At 43.8% G+C, this 26,838-nt stretch overlaps 1 protein-coding gene across 3 annotated transcripts in view; it reads right to left on the bottom strand.

Annotated features, from left to right (window-relative positions):
- Positions 708-26,838, bottom strand: part of C14H10orf76 (chromosome 14 C10orf76 homolog) — a 195,711-nt gene continuing 169,580 nt past the window's right edge. For 2 of the 3 annotated variants that reach the window (XR_002338442.1, XM_021072731.1), the window contains 2 exons: positions 6,060-6,176; positions 708-3,530 (listed from right to left, as the gene is read on the bottom strand). Coding sequence is in view for 2 of the 3 variants with exons in the window: in XM_021072731.1 (XP_020928390.1) it covers positions 3,438-3,530; positions 6,060-6,176 (210 nt within the window). In the remaining variant the exon portion in view is untranslated. The remainder of the gene's footprint in view (positions 3,531-6,059; positions 6,177-26,838) is intronic. The other variant, XM_021072732.1, reaches the window with a different exon arrangement.

Raw genomic sequence — 26,838 nt, forward strand, 5'->3', positions numbered from 1 at the left:
GGAGACGGGCTCTCTGGCAACACTACCCCCGAAACCTGAAGCCCCGGGTCTCAGGGGTGGAGGAGCGGGCAGGGCCAAAAAGGCCCCGCTATGAGGAATTCCTGCCCCTGTTTCTCAGCACTCCTTCCCCCAGCCGCAGCACGGGCCGGGTTTGTCTGAGTCCTCGTTCCTTATTCAAGTCGGCCTCTATTTTCCTCCGTTCTCCTCCCAACCACGAGTCTCTGGGACCCCCGCCAGTGCACACCCTGCTTGAAGGGGGCTGGGATGCAAAGGTCAACCCAGCTTCTAATGCGGGCTCAGCTCATTTTCTCTTCTCTCAGAAGGACCCCACAGTCCTGGACTCTGTTTCTGGGCCCGTTAACTCTCAGGATGCCTTCTTCCCTAATCTAATGACCCTCGTTGGGAAGAAAAGGAAAAGAAAGTGTGAACCAGGTCAGTTTCTCAAGATTTTCTTGCTCTTTTATTTCCCCCCTCCCCTTTAACTTTACTGCTCTGTTCTGTCACCTTCTCTGTCCTGGACTCCTTCTATTTTCTAGAAGATCTGGGGAATGACTGAGGGGCTTGGGGATGCAGGCAAGAGTAAGAGAGAAGTGCACTTGTTATGAAGCCCCCTCCCCTTAAATTAGCTCCTTTTCTGAAGCTGGGGGCTAACCTAGAGCTGGGCCATCTCTTGCTCCCAGGAATAGCTACTGAATGACTGAGGATGCTTTTTTTTTTTTTTTTGGTCTGAACTTTCCTGGAATGCTTCCTGAGTTCCTAGCCCACAAGCTCCCCAGGACTGCAGGGGGCAAAGCCTAATACATCTGCAGAGTATGGTGGCAGTGTCCCAGGTAATCCTGCCTGCCCAATGGCTCCTCTGGAGGAGTGACCTGTTGAGACAGAAAGCTTCAGCTAAAGTGACCCCAGCACATTTAATCTCTTCAATTGGATTAATTTCCAAGCCCTTGATTCAATTAACTCAGCAGGAATTGTGGTTAGAGTTCAGACAGAAGCGGGGGACTAGCCACTGAAGGAAGGATTCTCTTGGGGAGCAATGCCCTGCTCGTGGCTCTCCCTTGACTCTGGAGGGTCCCCCACAGACCTGGCAGGGACAGTGGGGCATGGAAAGAGCATGGGGTTGAGTTCGAGGAAAGGATGGGACTCCTGTTCGGAGTTCTCAGAACAGGTGTATGTAAATGTGCCAAGAGATGGGCCTTTAAAATGGAGGGCAAGGGGTGCTTTGCCTGTTGCCTCATGCCCTGGCTCTACCCATATTCACCTCACAGGGAAGGCTGGCAGGAATCCAGAAGGGCCCCACACAGGCTGGCTGGCCTCCTCAACACCAAATTTGGAGGGAAAGGGATTCTCTCTTCCTTTCTTCCACCCAAAAGGCAAGGGAGGCTACAACTTCTGAACTGAACTGGCTTCCACTAGGACCAGGAAATGCAGGAACAGAGTTTATAAGGGGTTCCCTAGCCAGATGAGACCAGCATCTGGGACATCACTTAACTCCGTCGTTGAGAAAGGAGTTCCGAGATTAAGGGAGAAAGAAAAGACACTAAAAAGACTGTCCCATACAAATCAATTTTTAATAACTTCAATTTGCCATCAGCTTCCAGCTCCTGCTCCTCTGGAGTTTATCACTGTGGAAAACACTAAATGCCTCAGGCTGAACTATTCATCTAGTGATCAGAGATGACCCAGCCCCTGATCTCTTAAGAATCTATAACTATATTGGGAGTTCCCATTGTGGCTCAGTGGAAATGAACCTGACTAGTATTGATGAGGATGTGGGTTCAATCCCTGGCCTTGCTCAGTGGGTTAATGATCCAGCGTTGCAGCAAGCTGCAGCGTAGGTTGCAGACCCAGCTCGGATCCCACGTTGCTGGGGCTGTGGTATAGGCCAGCAGCTGCAGCTCCGATTCAACCCCTAGCCCAGGAACTTCCACATGCCACCGGTGTATCCCTAAAAAGGAAAAAAAAAAAACAAAAAAAAAACCCCAAAAACTACAACTATACATGGCAACACATTGGTGGTTTCTCTGAATTAGTACATGACTGCTCAATGTTGGAGCCAGAACTCTGGTTCTCAGGAAGGGAACCCAAATCCCAAAAAGATATGAAGCCAAGTGGAATAGCAGCCTGGGAGGTCCTAGACCTGCTTTTACCACTGGATTCGTACACTTACTCCCAGATTCTTTTTGTGCTGTTAGCTCCCTGCCATGCTGAGGGCTTTAGAAAGTGCTTTAGAAAGGAGGATCTCAGAGCAGCAGCTACTCTGGGAAGGTAGCCGGGGGGCAGAGAAGGCCGACAGTGGCAGTTCCGAGGGGGCGGTCCAGGAGAGGAATTACAGGCCAACTTCCCAAAGGTCAGGAGACTTGCTTATGGCTCCACTCAGAATATGGGGAGACAGCATGGCCTCTCGTACCCGATGCTCATCTGGCCTGTTTCAAAGCCTGGCCTCAGCAAGTTCTCTCCCTTCCAGGCACCAGACCACAGCAGGAACAGATTCCTCCCAGAGGAAATTCTCAGGCAGGCTGGATGTAAACAACAGCCGGGTGAGGGGGTGGAACACGTGGAGGGGAGCTCAGCAGAGGCAGAAGAGGCTCCCAGAGGAGGGGGTGGCTAAGGAGGTGGAGGAGCTGCTGGAAAGGAAACCAGCAAAGTAGGCACCTGAGGGCTCCAGAAAACCTGTCAATGTTTATTTCACACACACACCCTAAAGACAATTTAAACCAGATTGAAAATGAAAAGCTAAGGTTGTCACCCTGTAGTGAAGATGAGTCAATGGGCTGGAAGGCAGGGGAAAGCTAACAGGTATTCCTGGTGCCAAGAATCAAATCCAGAAAGTGGTGGCCAGACTGTAGACCAATGGGCAGATTCTAATCTCCAGTATCCCAGAGGAGTAGGCTCTAGAATTAGAAAACAGAAAAAAGGTATCCATTCTTACCCCACCCTAAGCCTAAGCAAAGGGTCCTAATGACTGGATGAAGTGCCAGCGGGGGCAGGAGACACAGATTTCAAGCCCAGCTCCCTCCAGAATCAAAGGAAGCAGAATTGGCTTCACCTACATCTGAGAGTCTGTTTTCAGAAGCCTAGGAGAGCCACTGATCCCCCGGGTATGGGCATCACTCTAAGGCTTACCCCCAAAGCTCCTGGAAATTAGCCGGTAGCCACAACTTGTCATCTCATTTGGAAATGTGAGGGGTTGCCCAGGGATCCCACCGTGGAAGTCCCCACATTTCTGAAAGTATCTCCCTGTGCCTACCCATCCCCTCCCCGAATAAGATTATTCTTGGCTTGCCCATCCTGGCCCCTGCTGTCCAAGCTCCACTGAAGTGCGGCCTTTACCAAGAGAACTCGGTATCTGTGTTTTTCTCAACCTCTCCCCTCGCCCCCCTCCAGCCCAGGAGCCTCATGGGTAAGGGTAGTCAGTGGCTGTTCCAGCATCTGCGGCCTCAGGAGATAGTGGAGAACTCCTTGAGCAGGACTTCCTGGCTGAGTGTGTGGAAGGCCAGGTTCCTCCGGACGTTGGTGCTAATGGATCGAACCTGGGAAAGGGTGAGGGAAGGTGGGAGGACACAGGCAGAGAGAAAACAGGAAAGAGTCCATTACAAACAGGAGAGGGCAGTGCCTGAAGCACAAGGCCAAGGTGCAGTGCTAGAAGTTTCTCTCTTAGGAAATGAACCCTTAATAGCTATCATCCCTGCAGGTAAATGAGCAAACAGTCCCATGATAGTGGGAGGAAAAGAGAGGCTGAGGGATGTGAGAAGAGCGTCTGAGCACCTGAAGAGGTCGAAACAAGCACAGACGCGGAAGGAGAGCTGAGGCCAGGCCTTTGCCCTTGCCTCGGCCAGGCAGAAGCGGGACTGGTTTGGTCAGTGGTCTGATGGAGGAAGAGAGATGGAGGCCAGAGGACTCATGCTCTGGAGCTACCTCTCTTCAGATGTGTTTTGAGTTTCCTCAATTTCTTCTGTATCTCTCTACTTTTCTTTTTTGTTGTTGTTTTTTTGTTTTGTTTTGTTTTGTCTTTTTTTTTTTTTTTTGCTTGCTTGGGCCGCTCCCGCGGCATATGGAGGTTCCCAGGCTAGGGGTCGAATAGGAGCTGTAGCCACAGGCCTACGCCAGAGCCACAGCAACGTGGGATCCGAGCCGCATCTGCGACCTACACCACAGCTCACGGCAACGCCGGATCGTTAACCCACTGAGCAAGGGCAGGGACCGAACCTGCAACCTCATGGTTCCTAGTCGGATTCGTTAACCACTGCGCCACGACGGGAACTCCTCTCTCTACTTTTCCAGGTTGGAAAGAATATTTGGAGATGCAGCCCTCGTCTGGCATGGATGGCCGGAGTATGATCCAAGGAAGCCAATGGCCAGGCTCAGGTCACATGGCCGGTGAGTCCCAGTCAGAGCAGGACCCAAGTTCCTCAACTCCAGGTCCAGGACTCTCCACTCCACAAAGATGCCGCCCCACTTCACAAGAGAGTCTGGCTGTAGCCTTGCTGTTGTCCCCACTGCTCACCTTACACGATTTCCACCCACAGACCAAGAACCTGGCAGGAAGTTGCGCCTGTGTCAGCAGGGGCAAAGGCCTATGGGAAAGGAGTCAGAGGGCCAAACTTCCTGCTCTGGGTGGCTTCCAAGAGGAAGCTAGCAGACTTCGGAAGGACTTTCATTCATGGGAAATAGATGTGATCGTCGAATGAGAGACAAAGCAGGGGAGGAAGGAGGAAAAAAATGTGTATTCTGCCCGAGGCCCGAAAGTCCAGGGAGCATTTCTTCACAATTTCTGCTTTGCTATGGGAAACTTAAATGAAGTTGTCGGGCAGGAAGGAGAGGAAAGGGCCGCATGGCAAACAGCAGGCAGCTCAAGCTCATTAGCTCCAAACCTGACCAGACCCTCTTTGCTCCCCTGTGCCAGAGGTACAGATATGAGGAGAACTGAGTAGGGTGGGGCTAGTGCCAAAAGCCTCAAGACAGCTGCCCAAACTCTCTCCTCCACAACCCCTGTCATCTCTCAATAATTTACTCTCTCTGTTAAGACCTGACTGCATCCACCCCCCTAAGTCCCCCCCATCAATGAAGACTTGACGACCGCCTCATAAAAATACTCTACTCTGCCATCTCCTTACACTGATGGGTGCCCTGTTCCCAGCGAACTCATCCCAGAGCCCAAAATTCCAGGAATCCCACATCAGGATCAGAGTTGGACTATGTTTAGCGCAAAACAGATTATATCTAAAACCCAGCAGCTTCATCCCGGACTGGGCATGGGTAAGCAAAAGCTGGGCTGATGCAAGTTCTGCCTCAGCAATGAGGTCTGAGGACATGGCAGTAGATAGAGGCTTGTCCTGGTGTCAGCCCCCAGGCAGGACAATCATGCACAACCAGGCAGGTGGAGTGGCAGGAACACAAGAAGACGGAGCTTTTCCTGAGAGCAGCTTCTGAGCACAGGGCAGGAAAGGGACCGCCAACAGGGAGAGCCCAGCTCTGTGGAGATGCTGACTGGAAGGTGGAGTAGGAGTCAGAGCAAATGTCTGCAGGCTCCAAGTGGCCAGAGGAGGGGGCTGTAGGAAGCTGAGGGGCTGGAAAGTGGGAGTGGGGGCAGGGAGTGAAGACTGGAGAACTGGATTGGAAGGGCACTCAGACGAGGATCAAGTTAGGAATTTAGGAAGAAGTGATTATATAAGGAAGAGAAGAATCAATACTCTCATCAGTTACTCTGAGGACAGGATAAGGAGTAATGAGCCGGAGCTGCCACTGGGAACACACGTCAAATCCGGGCCCAGTTGGAGCTGTGCAAGGGCAGTCTCCATGGCTGCAGAGGAGAGGTGAGCACAGCTGCCTCAGGTTTCTCACCCTTCCCACCCGCACGAGTACCCTGGGGAATATCTTCTCTTACTGCCTGGTCCTTCCTGGACTGCTTTGGGAGAGAAGTTGCAAACTCACTCCCAGCAGGGCCCTCCAGTCTTACTTCATCAGCTTTTGCCCACCTGCAGTGGGCACAGTGCAGAACCCGGCAGCTAGGAAAGGGCGTCGAAGACACACAGGCAGGGGCGAAGGTGGGGCACACTTACCAGCTCTTTGAAGAAGGCAGCTTCCTTGTGCTGCTCGGAGTAGCGCTCATACTGGTCCAGGCCATCCTGCAGCTTCAATGTGAGCGTGTCATAGTTGGCTCGTACTACCTCTAGCACCTGGGAAGTCAAGGGCCAGGCGGGTCTTAGGCCATGTGAACCTCAGGTCATTTGGCCCCCATGCTCCACCTGTTGCCCTCCTGGGCTGGATGCAGTCTGGGACAATCCCTCTAGGAGACCTTGCTCACTGCTTATCTCCCTGAAAGAAGCCTGGCTACAGGGAGTGATTCCTCAGTTTCTGACTACTTTCTGATCTCTTACATTCCCTGTCTTTCCTGACCAGTCCAGCCTGGTCACCAAGGCTGTTTACTCTGGGTATGGTAAAGGAGCAGGAGAAGAGGTGACAGAACAGTGAGTTTCTGAGACCCCCATGGGGGGCTGATACCATAGATACGTTCTTAGCCTTATCTACCAGCTTTCTCTGGCTAGGCTGTCACGGGTGCTGAGTAAGGCTTTGCCAATGTCTCCTTACTTTTCCCTTTCTGGGAACCATTTTTTCTTCAGTCCTGGGATGTTCCTCAGCACCATCTGCCACTTGTTTTCATCGCTCAATGCCAACTCTGTCTTCCCATCCATTGCCTGGATGGAACTTTTGGGCATCTCGCCTTGGAGTGCAGGGTACACTTTCTAGACTAAGCTAGAGCTTCTCTCATCCTCTTTTGTTCTGATGAGGACCCCCCACCCCACGCCTCTGCTTTTGGATCTCTAGGGTTCCCGAAAGAAAGGACGACCAAAGCCAGTGCTGATGACTTCAGCTCATGAATCAAAAGCAAGGACAATTAGTTACATCCTGAATATTCAGAAGTGATCTAGCCCAGCCCCCTGCAATAAAAACTATTTTGGATATATCTTATGAATTATTAGCAAGACGAGACTAGTATTTAGAGAATGTAGTACTATCTTACCAGCTTGAAGATAATTATATTTTCGTTATGCAATGACTGCTTACATCAGAAAATGTAGATCTACTCCATCAAGTTACAAGAAGTAGGTTGGGCAGAAAGGAGAGACCAGGAGAGGGAATAATCACTCTTTCTGGTAATCTGGGTGACAGCTGTTTTGCAGCTTGACCTGACCTGGCATGGAAGTCTATGATGTCACAGAGAGCTCTCAGTTCAGTAGGGAGTCTTGGGAGGAGGGAGTGTGATAAAAAGGCTTAGCTCTGACAGAAAATAGGGGTGAAGGGAATAAGCTAGAGTCAAGACTCTCCAGAGGGACTGAGGATGGACTCCTGAGGGGTACATAGGTCCCTCTGGGCTGTTGCTTCATCAATTCAGTCTTGGGCCACGCAGACTTCACCTGGGGGCAAAAACTTCTGCCTGCCAAGAATTCCTAAGAAGGGAGTAGGGATGAAGAGCACAGGTTTGTGTCCCTGAGTTTGACGGGGGTCGGGGTGGGGGGAGGCTGGGGGACAGCTAGGTCAAAGGTCTGGTCCAGCTTTAGGCTCCTTCTCTCCAGACACCCCACTTCTCAAGGTCACTGTGTCAAACCATGTCCCACAGATCCCAGTACAGGCTGGCTCCTCTGCTTCTAATTCTATTTGTCAGCTCTGTCAGCAGGAGGACCAGCACCCAGTAAGGCCAATCACCCATGAAGTTATCTGGTCCTTTCACGCACGTGGGCCACGCTCATGGCTGGAGTATCTACAGCCAAGGTCTTGGCTCAGAAATGAATGGCTCATGCCCAGAAAAAGGCTAGATGGAATGAGCCCTCAGGAACAAGGCAGAACAAAATAATACATGCTTTTCCAAACTCTGAACTCTGGGCCGCCTCAGCAATGGTTATGACCAAGTAATCTGGGCTCAGCCTTTCCTAAGGGGTGCCAAAAGACAAAGACCATGCTAAAGCCAATTTGTGAGAAGAAGGAAGAGCACATCAAAAGATGTTACATCCTTAGAGTCTCAGGTAAGGCTGCCTTGATCACCCGGGCTTTCTCTCCTTTTGCCAGGGCAAGTGGAAGTGCTAAGATATTGCTCAGAACGGGGACTTCTCCTTTCCCAGTTAAGTTGGTTTTTGACGGAAGAGCATAGTTCAGTTTCTTGCAGGGAGGTGAACACAGAGAAGGCCCCTGAACTATTAACTCCCTGGAAAGAAACCAGAGGCCTGGCTGGTTTTAGTGCATGATCCTAGCTCTCCTGTTGTCCAGACACTGCCAAGAGTCACTTTCTCCTTCCTTGGCCAGCCCCTGCCATCTCCTGCCCATAGCACTTCTCTTAAGTTTTCAAAAGAAACATTCTATGCTCAGGTCTGGGTCCCAGCCCATTTGGAACTTCAGAGCACTAGGGATACTCTCCTGGTCTGGGACTTTGCTTTCTGTAGCTACAGACTTTAGGAACATGTCCCATTTGAGTCTCACACTCAACAGTGGCCTGGAACACGGCAAGGGTAGTACTTAGAGGCAATTTTCCAGAGCCCTTGTGCCTACAGGTGATAGGCTTTACCATAATTTGCAGCCTCAGTTTCTGGCTTCCTGGCAATTTCAAAAGCCCCTTCCTGGGGGACATCCCTCCCTAATCCATCAAGTAACTGTCTATACCCTAGCACAGCCCATTTTCTTTCACCAGTTGCTGGGCTTGTGAGCTTCCTGGAACCATGTCCACCAACCTCAGTTCAACACAGCTCTAAAGACAGTAAGTCACCTACCAGCCACATGCTCTCTAAGGAGTCCTTACACCCCCACCTATGATGCTCAGTGCACAGGAACCTGGGTCCTGGCAAAAGGCCTGACAGATAGAGAACTGAACCGGGAGTCCCACTCTTACTGTGGGATTTCAGGCAATCACCTAACCTCTTTGAATTTCAGCCCTTCTCTCTATAAGATGGAACTTGATTAACTCACCTTCTGAAAATGCCGTGGGAATAAAAGCTTTGAGTTCCTAAAAGTAACATACAAGTGATGAAAACATCATCCCAATGACCACACAGCTACTTGGAGAGTTCCTGGACTCAAGACTGTCTTCACAGTCCAGGAAATATCTACCCGTTTCAAACTGCCCCAAAGATCTTATGTGCATAAAGGATTCTTCCCACAAAGAAACAGCTTCTGGATTTAAGTGGAAGACACAAATGACCTCAGTTTCAAAGATCTCATGCCCTCTCCTTTGCCTTGAAACACTCTGCCTCAGGTGAGGGGAGAATAAACTGGGGAGGAAGGGGACTTAAACCCCTCCCCTGACGTCTCGGGAGGAGAAAGGCCTGACATAGGCTTTGAGGTCAGAGAGACCTGAATTGGCCCCACACTGACCACTAGTTAGCTATGTAAACTTATATACATTACTTAATTTCTTTGAGCCTCAGTTTTCTTATTTGTAAAATAGGAGTAACATTATCCACCTCATAGGGCTGATGTGAGGATGAAATGAGATGATTGTCCAATGCCTGGCACATTAAGAACAGTCAATAAATGGTTACTAATTTTATGATGAACGTATCTTTTTGGTGAAAACAGGAATTTGGTGGTTCTGCTTATCCCCAGATAGTTCTAACCATAAACCAGAAGCTAGAGTCTTACACATCTTTATTTGGCCTCTGGCATGAATGAAAAGTAAACTTAATTTCTTTATTCAATACAAGAGCAGGTTTCCCATAATGACCCCACTGTCCTGAGTGTAATTGGCAATGCATCATCCAGAAGTTAGAGAATGCCCAGTGCCCGCTGCTACCCTTAACAATCTTGGTAGTTCAGGGGGATACAGGTCATACTAAAGAAAAGCTGAGCAAAAAGGCCTATAGAGGCCTGGCCTTGCATGACACAGGTTGTAAGACTCTAGGCCACATCAGGAAGGAATGCTATCCCAGTGCACAGAGTTAGTCCAAAATTGCTGATGAGGTTTCAAACACACACACACCCTTCCCCTAGCACATAATAAACATTCTCCAAAGACTATTCAACAGCCTGTGCTCCATTTTTTTTTTCTTTTAAAAAAGACCTTTAGAAGTGAGAAATAATTTCTAGCCTGAAGATAGCAGCGAAAGAGAACCACCAAGCTGGAAAAGTTCCAGGCAATGGCTATCCAATTTTGATGTTGGCGGGCTTTTGCCTTGTGCCTGAAAAACCGCTTGGTCTCAAATTTCTGTTGGACTGAATTCCCAGCAGATGGAGAATGAGAGGACAAATAAGTAATAGGATGTGATTGACAGCAAACTTGTGTCCATTACCTTCTTCTCAATTTGAACTGACATCTACAGTATATGACCTATTTGGGGAGAGTATGTAAGTCTGACACTAGCCCACTCCCAGCCAGGGCTGCAGGCATGGCCTTCCCTAGAGGCCAGGCTGTCAAATGAGGATGAAACCACAAGATACCAGCCAAGAAACCTACTGAAATTTACAGAATAGAAAATACATATGGAATCTCTCAAGTGTGCAGTGGATATATAATGGTAAGAAGTTATGGAATAAGAGAAGCCTGGGTTCAAATCTTGGCACCATAATTTATCAGTTATATGACTTGTTTGAGCTTTAGTTTATCTGTAAAATAGTCATCATAATATTTTCTTATACTGTGAAGACAAGTGATAACATATAAAATAAACATCAAAATATAAATGACAGGATCTAGCAAATAGAAGACTTCAAATGAATAAACACTGTTGAAATGGGAACAAAGAAAAAAATGGAAAAAGCATGATCTGTGGAGGGCTGGGAAGGTAACCTGGTGAAGGCCTGATCAGATGTTTGAGCTTTTTTTTTTTTTTTTTTGCTTTTGCTTTTTAGGGCCACACATGTGGCAACTCTCTGGCTAGGGGTTGAATTGGAGCTGCAGCTGCTGGCCTAGGCCACAGCCACAGAAATGAGGGATCCGAGCTGCATCTGAGACCTCTACCACAGCTCACAGCATCACTGGATCCTTAACCACTGAGCGAGGCCAGGGATTGAACCCACGTCCTCATAGATACTAGTCGGGTTCATTTCCACTGAGCCACAATAGGAATTCCAGATGTTTGGGCTTTAATGACTACCAGGACACCTGAGGGTTCCAGGGCTTGTCAGTTTTCATCAATAGTAGCTAAAAACTCCATTGACAGCATTAACTACTGACCAAATTTCAGAGACCACTATAAATTCATTATCAGCAAAATCCGGTTTTGTTTGCTATTTTAATTACTTAGAAGTTTGAAATTCAAAGGTCTTTAGTTTTTTTTTTTTTTTTTTTTTTTTTTTTTTTTTTTTTTGCCACACCCGCAGAATACAGAAGTTCCTGGGCCAGGGAGCAAATCCAAGCTGCAGCTGTGACCTACACTGCAGCTTTGGCAACGCTGGATCCTTAACTCACTGTACCACAGCAGGAACTCCAAAGGTCTTTAATTTTTAATTGGGCTTCTTTGGCCACAGCTACCAGATGGTTTCTAGGCTTGAGGTGGGAGTGTTAAAAGAATTCAGTGAATTCCTTCTACGAGGAATACTTAAAGGCCAATTTTCCATTCTTCCAAAGAGACTGTAACTACTCTATTCCCACTTTCATGCACTCTGCTTTAACCTTGCTGAACTCCTAATCATAGAAAAAATTAATCTCTGGATGGTTTGAAACAGATAAAGTAGGTAAAAGGAGGGAAAAGATGAAGGCTTTTTAGAGGATTTTCATGATAATCTCTACCAATTTCTCCACTGGACTCTGGCCATTTGCTCTATTTTAGATGCTTATTCACTGGTTAGAGAATATGATTTTTCAGTCCCTTTTCTTCTACAAAGCAATAAAGGACAGTCCGAATGATCAAGCTTTGAAACCACAAATAAGAGCAACACCATGGAATTCCCGTTGTGGCTCAAAGGTAATGAATCCGACTAGTATCCATGAAGACACGGGTTCGATCCCTGGCCTCGCTCAGTGGATTAAGGATCCAGCGTTGCCGTGACCTGAGGTTTAGGTTGCAGATGTGGCATGGATCCCATGTTGCTGTGGCTGTGGTGCAGGCCAGCAGCTGTAGTGCCAATTTGATACCTAGCCTGGGAACTTCCATATGCCACGTGTGTGGCCCTAAAAAGCCAAAAATAAAAAAAAATTTAAAAATAAAGCAAAACCAGGCATAAGCCTGGACATTGCCATTACTTCTCTGTCCCATCAGTCAGAGGGAGCTGACTGGGAACTGCTTATTTTACAAGCTTAGTAATGGAGAACTAATGAAAGAGTCAGGTCAATGGCAAGCTACTGGGAAATGAAGTCCATGCCTCACAATGTTCTAAACTTGGAACAAACCTATCCTGGTACTTACAGAACAAAGAAGGTCTGAAAAACAGGTTTGCTCTCCATGCTGCCCCTCTAAACTATTCATTGCTCCAGCAATAATGGCTTATTTCTAAAAAATACAATGCTGAGCACAGAGTAGGCCTTCAGCAATGGTCAGTGGCAAATGATCTGCTAGATGGGAGAGAAGTCCAAATAGCTACAGGCTGTTTTTCTAGCAAATGTAAACTGAGGCCTCCCTCTCATCATCCATGGAGAACAACATAACAAGTGAAATATACCATTTCTCAGCCAGGAAGGCTGGAGCCTTTTTCCTCCTACTACCCAGTAAACATCCTTAAACTCAAAGGAAGATATCCTTTCCTATAAAAATGAGAATGACCTTTTCAGAGCATTGCCTAACCTCCTTTTCTGGATTTGCAATAGGGTTGAAAGGCTCTATAAACATTGGCAAGAGAATGAAGAGAAACTGGAGGTGTGACCTACCATTTTTTTCTAAAAGGACCTAATCAAACTTCCCTCTTTTCCAGAACTAGTTATATGTTTCCCAGTGAGGAACAAATCTCTTTTCTCCTAGAAGCAATAAAGGTCTCTCCCTAACCCTGCAATCCCATCAGTCCAAGGACAGACTCTCAGTGATATCCTCACAATTAAGATAAGTAGTGGTCAGGGTCTGAACAGCTCCTAAGGGGAATTCTGATGGTAGAGAAGCAAAAAGCCAATTTTTCCTCCATAAACCATATTTATTCTTCCAAATTCAGGACTAGTTATAGTTAAACAAGAAGCACTGTAAAGATGTTCTCCAAAAAAAGACCTTGGTGGGTCACAGTCTGGATCTAGTAGTGTGCCTGGGCCCCAAAAAAGTCTCAACCAATAGCTAGTAAGATTCAAAATGACATGGAGTTCCCACCACGGTGCAGCAGAAATGAATCCATGAACCATGAGGTTGCGGGTTCAATCCCTGGCCTTGATCAGTGGGTTAACGATCTGGTGTTGCCATGACCTGTGGTGTAGGTTGCAGAGATGGCTTGGATCTGGCGTTGCTATGGCTGTGGCGTAGGCTGGCAGCTGTAGCTTGCATTAGACTCCTAGCCTGGGAACCTCCATATGCCATGGGTGCAGCCATAAAAGGACAACCCCCCCCCAAAAAAAGGATTTAAAATAACTTAGGAATAAGGCTCTCAGGCCAGCCTGCCTGGACTTGCCCTAGCTCTACCACTTCCTAGCAGCAGGGTGGAGCTGGGTGAGTAACAGGCCTTCTCCTGAGAAAACAAACGTGATACTACTACTGATTTCCTCACTGGATTTGTGTCACAGCTGGATCTCAGCACCCTGAAGGAAGGGACCCGGTGTTATATAATAGATTTTCCACAATGCTTAACACAGTCCTAAGGAACAGTAAACATTCAACATACTTGTGGACATATTTAGTAACATTCAGACCCAACCAAAAAGGAAAGGACTCCCCCCATCAAGGTCACACGGTAAGATTGGAGTTAGGTCGTTACAGTACACCCAGCACTGTTCTCAGCACTCTGACAGACTTCTAAAGCCCTGAGAGCCAAGTCCTGCCTGCAAGGAGCTAAAAAGCAAAATAGGGAATCGAGATAAATCACCATGGTAGGGCACACCCACACATATAAGCACACATACAGTTGAGCCAGTAGGACTAAGTGTGGTTTGGATTCAGCTGTGTAACTGGCCAGTGACTGCACAGCCTGGTTGAAACAGTATCACACCTTTTGAGTCAGGGAAAACTAAGGAAGCCAAGGTCTCTTCTCTTGTGCCTATCACCTAATCCTACACAGCAAATTCAGACTGTAAAATTCACCACCAGTGTGCAGGGGCCCTGGGACAGCAGCCTTGGAGGGCCATTTGCTTTGACAGGTCTGTGGCTCTGGCACTGACAGCTTAGGTTCCATTCACGGCCTGTTATCTGAAGGGTAAATTGTTCAGGTTCAGCCCAGACACTGAAAAAATAAGTCTTACACAAAAGATGAGCAAAAGGTTAAAACAGTGGGAAAGAATGTCACTTTACTCCCCCCCACAATCTACAGTTTCAATTTCTTAGAAATCAGGTTTGATCCATTCTAAAATGCCCTTCTGAGGTATGTTCAATTTAGCAATGAATTTTTTTCTTTTTTTTTCTTTCTTTCTTTCTTTTCTTTTCTTTCTTTTTTTTTTTTTTTTTTTTTTTTTGCTTTTTAAGGCCACACCGTGGCATATGGAGGTTCCCAGGCTAGGGGTCTAATCCGAGATACAGCTGCTGGCCTACACCACAGCCACACAGCAACAACCAGATCCTAGCCTTGTCTGCGACCCACACCACAGCTCATGGCAATGCCGGATCCTTAACCCACTGAGCGAGGCCAGGGATCGAACCCATGGATTCCACTATGGATACTAGTCGGGCTCCTTATCACCGAGCCACAATGACAACTTCCTAGCAACGAATTTCAACTGCACAAATTCAGCTCAACTGTACAGTGCATTCATTAGACAGCTGTCCAAAACAATCTAAGCAGACATACAGAGTGATCTCTGAACAGCCAAATTCAAAGTCTTGCTGAGCTATTTTCAGCACTTGTTTACATCTCAGAAGACAAGAAGAAACAATAAGATTCCTGAACTCCAAGGTTAACTAGTACCCAGAGAAAATCTTTAGCTTCCTTCAGATGTTATCTATTTAACCTTCTCTTATTTAGGACATATGCTTGGTCCATGTTCAGAGGGACACAGCCTAAAAGAGGCATGGTGACCAAGCAGATAGTTAAATATCAGGACAAAATATCCGCCATCCAAGAGCTTCATGTTTCAATTCTTGCTGTTTTAAGAGAGTGGGAGATTGAGTATTTGTAAATGATCAATGTATGGCTGGGACCTGGGCCCAAGAATAGAAGGAAAAAAAATGGGAAAAGAGAAGAGCAATCTTTTAGTGAATTATCTTAAAAAATACATGCTCACTATAACATAGCATTTCCAAATCCATTTAAGACTTTCCTCTGAAAAAAAGGGGAATGAAAGATGAAAATGAAATAACTGAGAAAAGAGAAAGGAAGGAAGGAAAGAAGGAAGGAAGGAAGAGAAAGAAGTAAAATGAACAATATATCTGAATCGTTAATGCAAGGAAAGGTTCTTTGAAAAGTGTATGAAATTTAAAAAATTTAGCTGAGTAACTCAGGGTAACTAATATTTTAAAGCAGTTCAGGACTCCTACTTCCATTCATGATGACGTAACTGCAAACTGGGAAAGAAATAACTTTTTACACATTGTATAACAGACAATGCAGGACAGGAAATCTGAGGGAACGAAAACATAAGGTGAGCATGAAGATCTTACTGGGCTAAGAAGACAAGAGTTTGGAGAGGCAGAGGCGGCTGGCACCTGTGAGGCAGATTACCAAACAGGAGGGAGCTGGGCAAAGAAAAGAACTTCAGGAGATCCTGTCGTGGCTCAGTGGTTAACGAATCTGACTAGGAACCATGAAGTTGCTGGTTTGATCCCTTGCTTCGCTCAGTGGGTTAAGGATCCAGCGTTGCCGTAAGCTGTGGTGTGGGTCGCAGCCATGGCTCGGATCCCACACTGCTGTGGCTGTGGCGTAGGCTGGTGTCTATAGCTCTGATTAGACCCCTAGCCTGGGAATCTCCATGTGCCGCAGGTGTGGCCATAAAAAAGACAAAAAGATAAAAAAAAGAAAAGAAAAAAAATTCAGAAATTTATGTAAGGTTCCCACTGAATCTATTGTTGAATAATGAGAATTGCATGAGTAGGGTAAAACTCAACCAGTTTCTGTAAACTGAAAAATTCCCAGAGCTCACACAAGACTAGGAGGTATATAAATTTTGACCAACGAGAATGAAATATGTAAAACATTCAAAAAAGGTTCCAGAACAGTCATACTTTAGTAGTAGAACTAAACTAGCTCTAGAGTTAAAAGCTACTCTAAATCAACCTTAACAAAGATATGCCATGATGACTATAGTTAACACTGCTGTATGGTACATTTGGAAGCAGTTGAGAGAGTAAATCCCTGTGTTAGGGAACCATTAACCAAAACTGCCCACCTTGGCCAGGTGCAGTAACAACCACTTGCATGAGTTGTCTCACAACAGGAGGTCCCAATAAGGAACATGGTATTGTTGCCTAGGAGGATTCAGGAGGGGCCAAGTGGAGGGAGGAGGCAACAGCCCACAATCTGTCCTGCCAACCTCCCCGAAGCCCTCACTCTGGAATCCATTTTGGTTGACAGATGAGTGCACCACCAGGAAGGATTCTGAATCAGACTAAATATGGACACAGGCAAGGTGATTAGCCAGAGCCAACCCAGAAAGCTAACTCTATTACCATAAACCTGAGACAGTGAGCCACATGACAGAGCAGTTTTCCTGGGCTCCCTTACCCTGCTACTCTTCCCAATAAAGTCTTTTGCTTCCAAGTGCCCCTTTCCAATAAAGTCTTTTTCTTTGTTAGTATGGGTGTCTCCTTGAACAATTCATTTCCAAGTATTAGATAAGAGCCCACTCTCAGGCCCTCAAAGGGGCCCCTTTTCTGATACCACCAAGAGTTCTCATCACAAGGAACTCTGCCCCCACCTCCTACATCTTTGTATCTATAGGAGATGGCTGATGTTAACTAAACTTACTGTGATAAACTTAAACAGTGCTATTTGTCAATGATATCTAAATAACACGGGAAAAAAAGATCACCACAAGAAAAAATAAGTATCAATATGACATTGCTACTCCACAAATAATTTGCCTAAATTAAGTCTAAAAAAATCCAGCACCTAACTACATAACATTCACAATACCCATTATCCAGTAAAAAAAGTATCAGACATATAAAAAAAATTATCAGACACATCAAGAAGTAGGAAAATTTAACTCATAGCAAAGAAAAACAGCAGTCAATAGAAATAAACCCAGAAATGACAGAGATGATAGAATTAACAAGGACATTTAAAGAGCTATTATAAATAGGCTGAAGTGTTTAAAGACAACAATGAACATAATAAGGAACAAAATGGACGGTATAGGGCGTATCATCATAAAATTGCTGAAAATCAGTGCTAAAGAGAGAATATTAAAAGCAGCTGGGGATGGAGGGAAACACATTATGTACAGAGGAGCAAAGATAAAAATTCTCGTTTCTTGTCAGAAACTATGCAAGCCAGAAGACAATGGACTGATATCCGTGCCAAAAGAAAAAAATAGTGTTAACCTAGAATTCTATATCCAGCAAAAATATCCTTCAGAAATGAGGGTAAAATAAAGTCCTTTACAAACAATCTGAGAGAATGTGTTGTCAACAGTCTTGCACTACCTGAGATGTTAAAAGCTGCTCTTCTGGCAGAAGGAAAATAATATTATCTGGATCTATAAATAGGAATAAAGAATACTGGGAATGGTAAATACATAGGTAATACTTTTTATAGTATTTTAATAAATTTTAAGTATTTTAAAATTTTAATCAATTGTTAAATTTATACTTTACATAAATTTGAAAATGGGAAGAAAGACAATTGACTCATTAAAGCAAAAAATAATAACAATGTATTATGAAATTTTTAAGAATCCTAGAAGAAAAATGTATGACAACAGTAGTACAAAGAACAGGAGGGAGGAAATATACCAAATATACCAAATGGAAATATACTACTGTAAGGTTATTACACATTATATGAAGTTATATAATATATTTTGAAGGTATATACACTGTGATAAGAATGCATATCATAAAAGAGCAACCACTAAAATAATAAAATTGGGAGGTATAGCTAAGAAGTCAATATTGGACATAAAAATGGAATCATAAAAAATACTCAGTTAATCCAAAAGCAGAAAAAGATGTACAAAGAACAGATGGGAGAAAAAGGAGGAGAAAAAAAAAAGCAAGATGGCTTTTAACTCAGCCATATTAATGAATAAATAAAATATGACGCTCCAATTAAAAGGCAGAGACTGTCAGACTGGATAAAAAAATCAAGACCTAACTACGGGCTGTCTAAAAGAAAGCACCTAAAATATGAAGATACAAGCAGGCTGAAAGTCAAAAGATGGGAAAAGATATGCCATATCAACACTAATTAAAAGAAAGTTGAATTGCTATATTAATAATCTGACAAAGAGACTTCAAAACAAGGAATACAGAGTGAAGTTTCATAAAAACAAAAATAAGCAAATGGGATCTAATTAAACTTAAAAGCTTTTGCATAGCAAAGGAAATCATAAACAAAACAAAAAAACAACCCAAGGAATGGGAAAAAATACTTGCAAACCATGTGACTAACAAGGGATTAATTTCCAAAATATACAAATAGCTCACACAGCTCAATATCAAAACAAACAACCCAATCAAAAAACAGACAGGAAGTTCCCTGGTGGTGCAGTGGGTTAAGGATCTGGCATTGTTGCCACAGCTGTAGTGCAGGCCACAGCTGTAGTGCAGGCCACAACTGCAGTGCAGGTTCTGTCCCTGGCCTGGGAACTTCCACATGCTGCAGGCTTGGCCAAAATAAAAAGGCAGAAGACCCAAATAGACATTTCTCCAAAGAAGACATACTGATGATCAACAGGCACATGAAAAGATGCTCAACACTGCTAATTATTAGAGAAATGCAAATCAAAACTACAATGAGGTATCACTTCACACTGGTCAAAATAGCCACCATCAAAGTCTACAAACAGGAGTTCCCAAAATGTAATTGTAATGTATACATGCAAGGATAACCTGACCCCCTTGCTGTACAGTGGGAAAATTAAAAAAAAAAAATAAATAAATAAAAAAACCAGGAGTTCCCTGGTAGCCTAGAGGGTTAAGGATCCAGCTCTGTCACTGCTGTGGCACAGGTTCGATCCCTGGCCTGGGAACTGACACATGCTGTGGGTGTACTGAAAAAAAAAAAAAAAGTCTACAAATAATAAATGCTGGTGAGTGTGGGGGAAAGGGAACCCTCCTACTGTTGGAGGGAATGGAAACTGGTATGGTCACTATGGAAAACAGTATAGCGGTTCCTTAAAAAATTAAAAATAAGAGTTACCATATGACCCAGCTACCCTATTCCTGGGCATATGTCCAGAAGAAACAAAAACTAATTCAAAAAGATATACGAAAAAAAAAAAAAAGAGTTCCCTTCGTGGCTCAATGTTTAATGAATACGACTAGGAACCGTGAGGCTGCGGATTCGATCCCCGGCCTTGCTCAGTGGGTTGAGGATCCAGTTTTGCCGTGAGCTGTGGTGTAGGTCGCAGACACGGCTCGGATCTAGCGTTGCTGCGGCTCTGGCATAGGCAGGCAGCAACAGCTCTGATTAGACCCCTAGCCTGGGAACTTCCATGTGCCTCGGGTGTGGCCCCAGAAAAGGCAAAAAGACCAAAAAAAAAAAAAATATATATATATATATATAGCATAAATGAAGAGATAAAGATGTGGTATATATATCTATATCTATACATATACAATGGAATACTACTCAGCCATAAAAAGAATGAAATATGCCATTTGCAGCAACATTGATGGACCTTGAAATTATTATACTAAGTCAGATAGAGAAAGACGAATATCATATAACACTTATATGTAGAATCTAAAATATGACCCAAATGAACTTTTATTTATTTATTTGTTTTTGCTTTTTAGGGCCACACCCGCAGCATGTGGAAGTTCCTAGGCTAGGGGTTCCAATTGGAGCTGCAGCTGCCGGCCTACACCACAGCCACAGCATTGTGTGATCTGAGCAGTGTCTGCGACCTACACCACAGCTCATGGCAACGCTGGATCCTTAACCTACTGAGCAAGGCCAGGGATCAAACCCATATCCTCATGGATAATAATCAGATTCGTTTCCGCTGTAACACAATGGGAACTCCCAAATGCACTGATTTATAAAACATACATGGAGAACAAACTTATGGTTACCAAGGGGGAGATGTAGTGGGGGAGAGATACATTAAGAGTTTGGGATTAATAGATACACACTACTAAATGTAAATAGGTTTGTTTTGTCTTGTTTGTTTGTTTTGCCATTTCTTGGGCCGCTCCTGTGGCATATGGAGGTTCCCAGGCTAGGTGTCTAATTGGAGCTGTAGCCACCAGCCTAAGCCACAGCCATAGCAATGCCACATCCGAGCCGTGTCTGCAACCTACACCACAGCTCATGGCAACGCAGGATCCTCAACCCACTGAGCAAGGCCAGGTATCAAACTCGCAACCTCATGGTTCCTAGTCGGATTCATTAACCATTGAGCCACGACGGGAAGTCCATAAATAGGTTAACAATAAGAACCTACTGTATAGCACAGGGAACTATATTCAATATCTGGAAATAACCTATAATGGAAAAGAATCTGTAGAAGGATACACACACACACACACATTTATATGGATATATTTGAATCAATATGCTGTACATCTGAAAGATAATATTGTAAATCAACTATACCTCACTAAAAAAAAAAAGGAAAAAAAAGGAAAATTTCATAATGATAAAGGGATCAGTTCATTAAGACCATTATTTTTTATTTTATTTTATTTTGCTTTTTAGGGCCACACCTGCGGCATATGGAGGTTCCCATTGGGGTTAAATCGGAGGAGTAGCTGCTGGCCTATACCACAGCCATAGCAACGCCAGAACCGAGCCACATCTGCGACCTAACCACAGCTCATGGCAACGCCAGATCCTAAACCCACTGAGCGAGGCCAGGGATCGAACCCCAACCTCATGGTTCCTAGTCAGATTTGTTTCTGCTGCACCACAATGGGAACTCCAAGACTATTTTTTTTTTTTTTTAATGGCCACAGCTTCCGACCTATGCCACAGCTGAAGCAATGCTAAATATTTAACCCACTGTGCTGGCCTGGGGATTGAACCTGCACCTCTCCACCGACCTGGGCCACTGTAGTCGTATTCTTTTTTTTTTTTTGGTCTTCTTGCCTTTTCTGGGGCCACTCCCATGGCAAATGGAGGTTCCCAGGCTAGGGGTCGAATTGGAGCTGTAGCTGCCGGCCTATGCCAGAGCCACAGCAACGAGGGATCCAAGCCGCATCTGCAACCTATACCACAGCTCACGGCAATGCCGGATCCTTAACCCGCTGAACAAGGCTGGGGACCGAACCTGCAACCTCATGGCTCCTAGTCAGATTCGTTAACCACTGAGCCATGACAGGAGCTCCTGCAGTCGTATTCTTAAAGCACTGTGCCACAGCAGTTCTTTTTGTTTGTGCACCAAATAGCAGAGCTTCAAAATTCAGAATGAAGCAAAACAGAAAGATATGAAACAAGAAATGGAAAAATCTACTATAGCAGTTGTAGGTTTCAATGTTCTTCTCAGTAACTGACAGAATAAGTAGAAAATCAGTAAAGACAGAAGATTTAAACCATGTTACTAGCCAACATGACTTAAAAGCGTTTATAGAAAATTCTACTCAACAATGGCAGAATGCATTAAAAATACACATAGAGGAGTTCCCGTCATGGCGCAATGGTTAACGAATCCCACTAGGAACCATGAGGTTCCGGGTTCGATCCCTGGACTTGCTCGGTGGGTTAAGGATCCAGCGCTGCCATGAGCTGTGGTGTAGGTTGCAGATGCGGCTCGGATCCTGTGTTGCTGTGGCTCTGGCGTAGGCCGGCAGCTACAGCTCCGATTCAACCCCTAGCCTGGGAAGCTCCATATGCCGCAGGAGCAGCCTAAGAAAATGGCAAAAAGACAAAAAAAAAAAAAAAAAAAAAAACAAAAACAAAAAAAACACACACATAGAGGAGGTCTTGCTATGGTGCGTGGATTAAGAATTTGACTGCAGGCAAAGAAATCAAAAAAGATGTAAAGAAATGGAAAGATATTCCATGTTCCTAGATTGGGAAAATCAATATTGTAAAAATGGCCATACTACCCAAAGCAATCTACAGATTCAATGCAATCCCTATACAATTACCCATGACATTTTTCACAGAACTAGAACAAACAATCCAAACATTTATATGGAACAACAAAAGACCCAGAATCGCCAAAGCAATCCTGAGAAACAAAAACCAAGCAGGAGGCATAACTCTCCCAGACTTCAAGAAATACTACAAAGCCACAGTCATCAAAACAGTGTGGTATTGGTATCAAAACAGACAGACAGACCAATGGAACAGAATAGAGAACCCGGAAATAAACCCTGACACCTATGGTCAATTAATCTTTGACAAGGGAGGCAAGAACATAAAATGGGAAAAAGAAACTCTATTCAACAAGCATTGCTGGGAAACCTGGACAGCAGCATGCAAAGCAATGAAACTAGAACACACCCTCACACCATGCACAAAAACAAACTCCAAATGGCTGAAAGACTTAAATATACGACAGGACACCATCAAACTCCTAAAAGAAAACATAGGCAAAACACTCTCTGACATCAACATTATGAATATTTTCTCAGGTCAGTCTCCCAAAGCAATAGAAATTAGAGCAAAAATAAACCCATGGGACCTCATCAAACTGAAAAGCTTTTGCACAGCAAAGGAAACCAAAAAGAAAACAAAAAGACAACTTACAGAATGGGGGAAAATAGTTTCAAATGATGCAACTGACAAGGGCTTAATCTCTAGAATATATAAACAACTTATATAACCCAACAGCAAAAAAGCCAATCAATCAATGGAAAAATGGGCAAAAGACCTGAATAGACATTTCTCCAAAGAAGATATACAGATGGCCAACAAACACATGAAAAAAATGCTCAACATCGCTGATTATAAGAGAAATGCAAATCAAAACTACCATGAGATACCACCTCACACCAGTCAGAATGGCCATCATTAATAAATCCACAAATAACAAGTGCTGGAGGGGCTGTGGAGAAAAGGGAACCCTCCTGCACTGTTGGTAGGAATGTCAACTGGTACAGCCACTATGGAGAACAGTTTGGAGATACCTTAGAAATCTATACATAGAACTTCCATATGACCCCGCAATCCCACTCTTGGGCATCTATCCGGACAAAACTCTACTTAAAAGAGACGCATGCACCCGCATGTTCATTGCAGCACTATTCACAAGAGCCAGGACATGGAAACAACCCAAATGTCCATCGACAGAGGATTGGATTCGGAAGATGTGGTATATATACACAATGGAATACTACTCAGCCATAAAAAAGAATGACATAATGCCATTTGCAGCAACATGGATGGAACTAGAGAATCTCATCCTGAGTGAAATGAGCCAGAAAGACAAAGACAAATACCATATGATATCACTTATAACTGGAATCTAATATCCAGCACAAATGAACATCTCCTCAGAAAAGAAAATCATGGACTTGGAGAAGAGACTTGTGGCTGCCTGATGGGAGGGGGAGGGAGTGGGAGGGATTGGGAGCTTGGGCTTATCAGACACAACTTAGAATAGATTTACAAGGAGATCCTGCTGAATAGCATTGAGAGCTATGTCTAGATACTCATGTTGCAACAGAACAAAGGGTGGGGGGAAAAATGTAATTGTAATGTATACATCTAAGGATAACCTGACCCCCTTGCTGTACAGTGGGAAAAAAATAAAAAAAAAAAAGAAAACAAACCACACCGTACTGCTAAAAAAAAAAAAAAAAAAAAAAAAGAAAGAAATAAGCAGAAGAAAGCCATAAAAAAAAAAAAAAGAAAGAAAGAAAGAAATAAGCAGAAGAAAGCCATAAAAAAAAAAAAAAAAAAAAAAAAAGAATTTGACTGCAGGAAGTTCCCATTGTGGCTAAGCAGGTTAAGAACTCGACTAGTATCCATGAGGATTTGGGTTTGACCCCTGGCCTTGCTCACTGAGTTAAGGATCTTGAGTTGCCACAAGCTGCAGTGTAGGTCACAGATGAGGCTTGGACGAGGTGTTGCCAGTGGCAATGGCGTAGGCCAGCAGCTGCAGCTCTGATTTGACCCTAGCCTGGGAACTTCCACATGCTGCAGGTGTAGCTGTAAAAAGAAGAAAAAAAAGCATCTGACTGCAGTGGCTTGGGTTGCTATAGAGGTGCAAGGTCGATCACTGGTCCTGCATAGTGGGTTAAAGGATCCGGTGTCGTCACAGCTGCAGCATAGGTCTCAGCTGTGGCTCAGATTTAATTCCTGGCCTGGGAATTTCCATATGCTGCAGGTGTGGCCATAACAAACAAAACAAAAACTACAACAAAACGCATAGAAAACATTCAACATGACAGATCATATGCTGGACCATAAAACAAATCTCAATAAATTTAAAAGGATTAAAATCACATGGAATATACTTCATGTCTACCAGGGAATTAAATAAGAAATTAATAAAATTGGAGTTTCCTGGTGGCTTAGTGGTTAGAGTCAGTGTTATCACTGCTGTGCCTCGGGTTTGATCCCTGCCCCAGGAACTTCTGCATACCAAGAAAAGAAATTAATAAAAGTTTACCTGGAAAATCCCCAAATAATGGAAATGAAACAACACATTTCTAAATATCACAAAAGAAATGAGAAAATATTTTGAACTGAATGAAAATGGAAACAGAGCATATCAAAATTAGTGGGATATTGCTAACACAGGGGAAATGTATCACACTATTTTACGCAGTTGACCTTTGAACAGTATGGGGGTTAATCTACATACCATGTACCATGTAGTACTGTAGTATTTACTAATGAAAAATATCCACGTATAGGAGTTCCCGTCGTGGCTCAGTGGTTAACAAATCCGACTAGGAACCATGAGGTTGTGGGTTCGATCCCTGGCCTCCCTCAGTGGGTTAAGGATCCCTCATTGCTATGAGCTGTGGTGTAGGTCGAAGACGTGGCTCGGATGCCTCGTTGCTGTGGCTCTGGCATAGGCCAGACTACAGCTCCGATTCAACCCCTGGGAACCTCCATATGCCGTGGGAGTGGCCCTAGAAAGGGCAAAAAAAAAAAAAAAAAAAAAAAAAAAAGAAAAGAAAAGAAAAGAAAAATATCCACGTATAAATGGGCTCATTGGATTCAAACCTATGTTACTCAAGGGTCAACTGTAGTAGGAAAAAAAAATAATTCAAACCAATGATCTAAGTTTTCACCTTAAGAAATTAGAAAAAGAAAAGCAAAGTAAACCAAATCAAACTGGAGGAAATAATAAAGTTAACCATTTAAATCTATGAAATAGAAAATACATAAAACTAAAAGCTGATTCTTTGAGCTATGGTGTAGGTCAAAGATGTGGCTCAGATCTCGAGTTGCTGTGGCTGTGGTGTAGGCCGGCAGCTACAGCCCCAATTTGACCCCTAGCCTGGGAACTTCTATATGTGGCGGGTATGGCCCTAAAAAAAGACAAATAAAACCTGATTCTTTTTTTAAAATATTAATAGAATTGATAAACTTCTAGCCAGACTAATTAGAAACAAAGAAGATACACATTATCTATATCATGAATGAGAGAGAAGACATCATTATAAATCTTATTGGTGTTTAAAGAAAAAAAGGGAGTATTATGAATAATTTATGGCAATAAATCAACAACCTATATGAATGAATAACTTCCTTGAAGACACACAGCTAAAACTGGCTCAAGAAGTAGTAAACCTGATTATCTCTATATAATATATTAAAGAAAATGAATTAAAATGCTTCCTACAGAAGTAAAATGATAAATGTAATTTACTTTGAAAAGCATAAAAAATAAGATGGACTGATGGAGATCCATTCTTTGGATCAGATACAGGTTTAAGTAGAGTAAAATGTAAATGACAGAATCTAGGTAGTGGTTATATCTGTATTCAACATAGCTTTTTTCAACTTTACTGTATATCCGAAATTTTTCATAATAAAATGTTGAGTAAAAACTTCTCCCCACAAAGAAAATTTTAGGTCCAGATGCCTTTACTGGTGAATTCTATTAATTGTTCTTAAGCAAGAACTGATACTAGGAGTTCCTGTCGTGGCTCAGTGGTTATTGAACCCAAGTGGCATCCATGAAGACATGGGTTCAATCCCTGGCCTTGCTCAGTGGTTTAAGGATCTGGTGTTGCAGTGAGTTGTGGTGTAGGTTGCAGATGCAGCTTGTGTCCCACATTGTTGTGGCTGTGGCATAGGCTGGCGGCTAAAGTTCAGATGGAGGCCTAGCCTGGGGACCTCCATATGCTGTGGGTGCGGCCCTAAAAGACCTAAAAAAAAAAAAAAAAAAAAAAGGACAAAAAACAACTAACACCAACCCTACACACTCTTTTTTAAAAATAGAGAAAAGAATACTCTCCTACTTATTTTATAAGGCAAGATTACTCCAATACCAAAACCACACAAAGATATCACAAGAAAATTATAAATATCTCCCATAAACGCTGACATAAAAATAATCAACAAAATATTAGCAACTCAAATTCTGTAATATATAAAATAAGTATTATATCATGGTCAAGAGGGTTATCCCAGGGATATAAAGTTGGATTAATATTTAAAAATCAGTCACCATATTAAGAAAATAAAAGAGAAAATTCCAGATGATCATCTCTGGTTTGGCTAAAGATTTATCAATTTTATTAATCTGTTTAAAGAATCAGCTTTTATTTTCATGCATTTTCTGTT

Source organism: Sus scrofa, chromosome 14 (assembly GCF_000003025.6).
Source record: "Sus scrofa isolate TJ Tabasco breed Duroc chromosome 14, Sscrofa11.1, whole genome shotgun sequence".
Lineage (NCBI taxonomy): Eukaryota > Metazoa > Chordata > Mammalia > Artiodactyla > Suidae > Sus > Sus scrofa.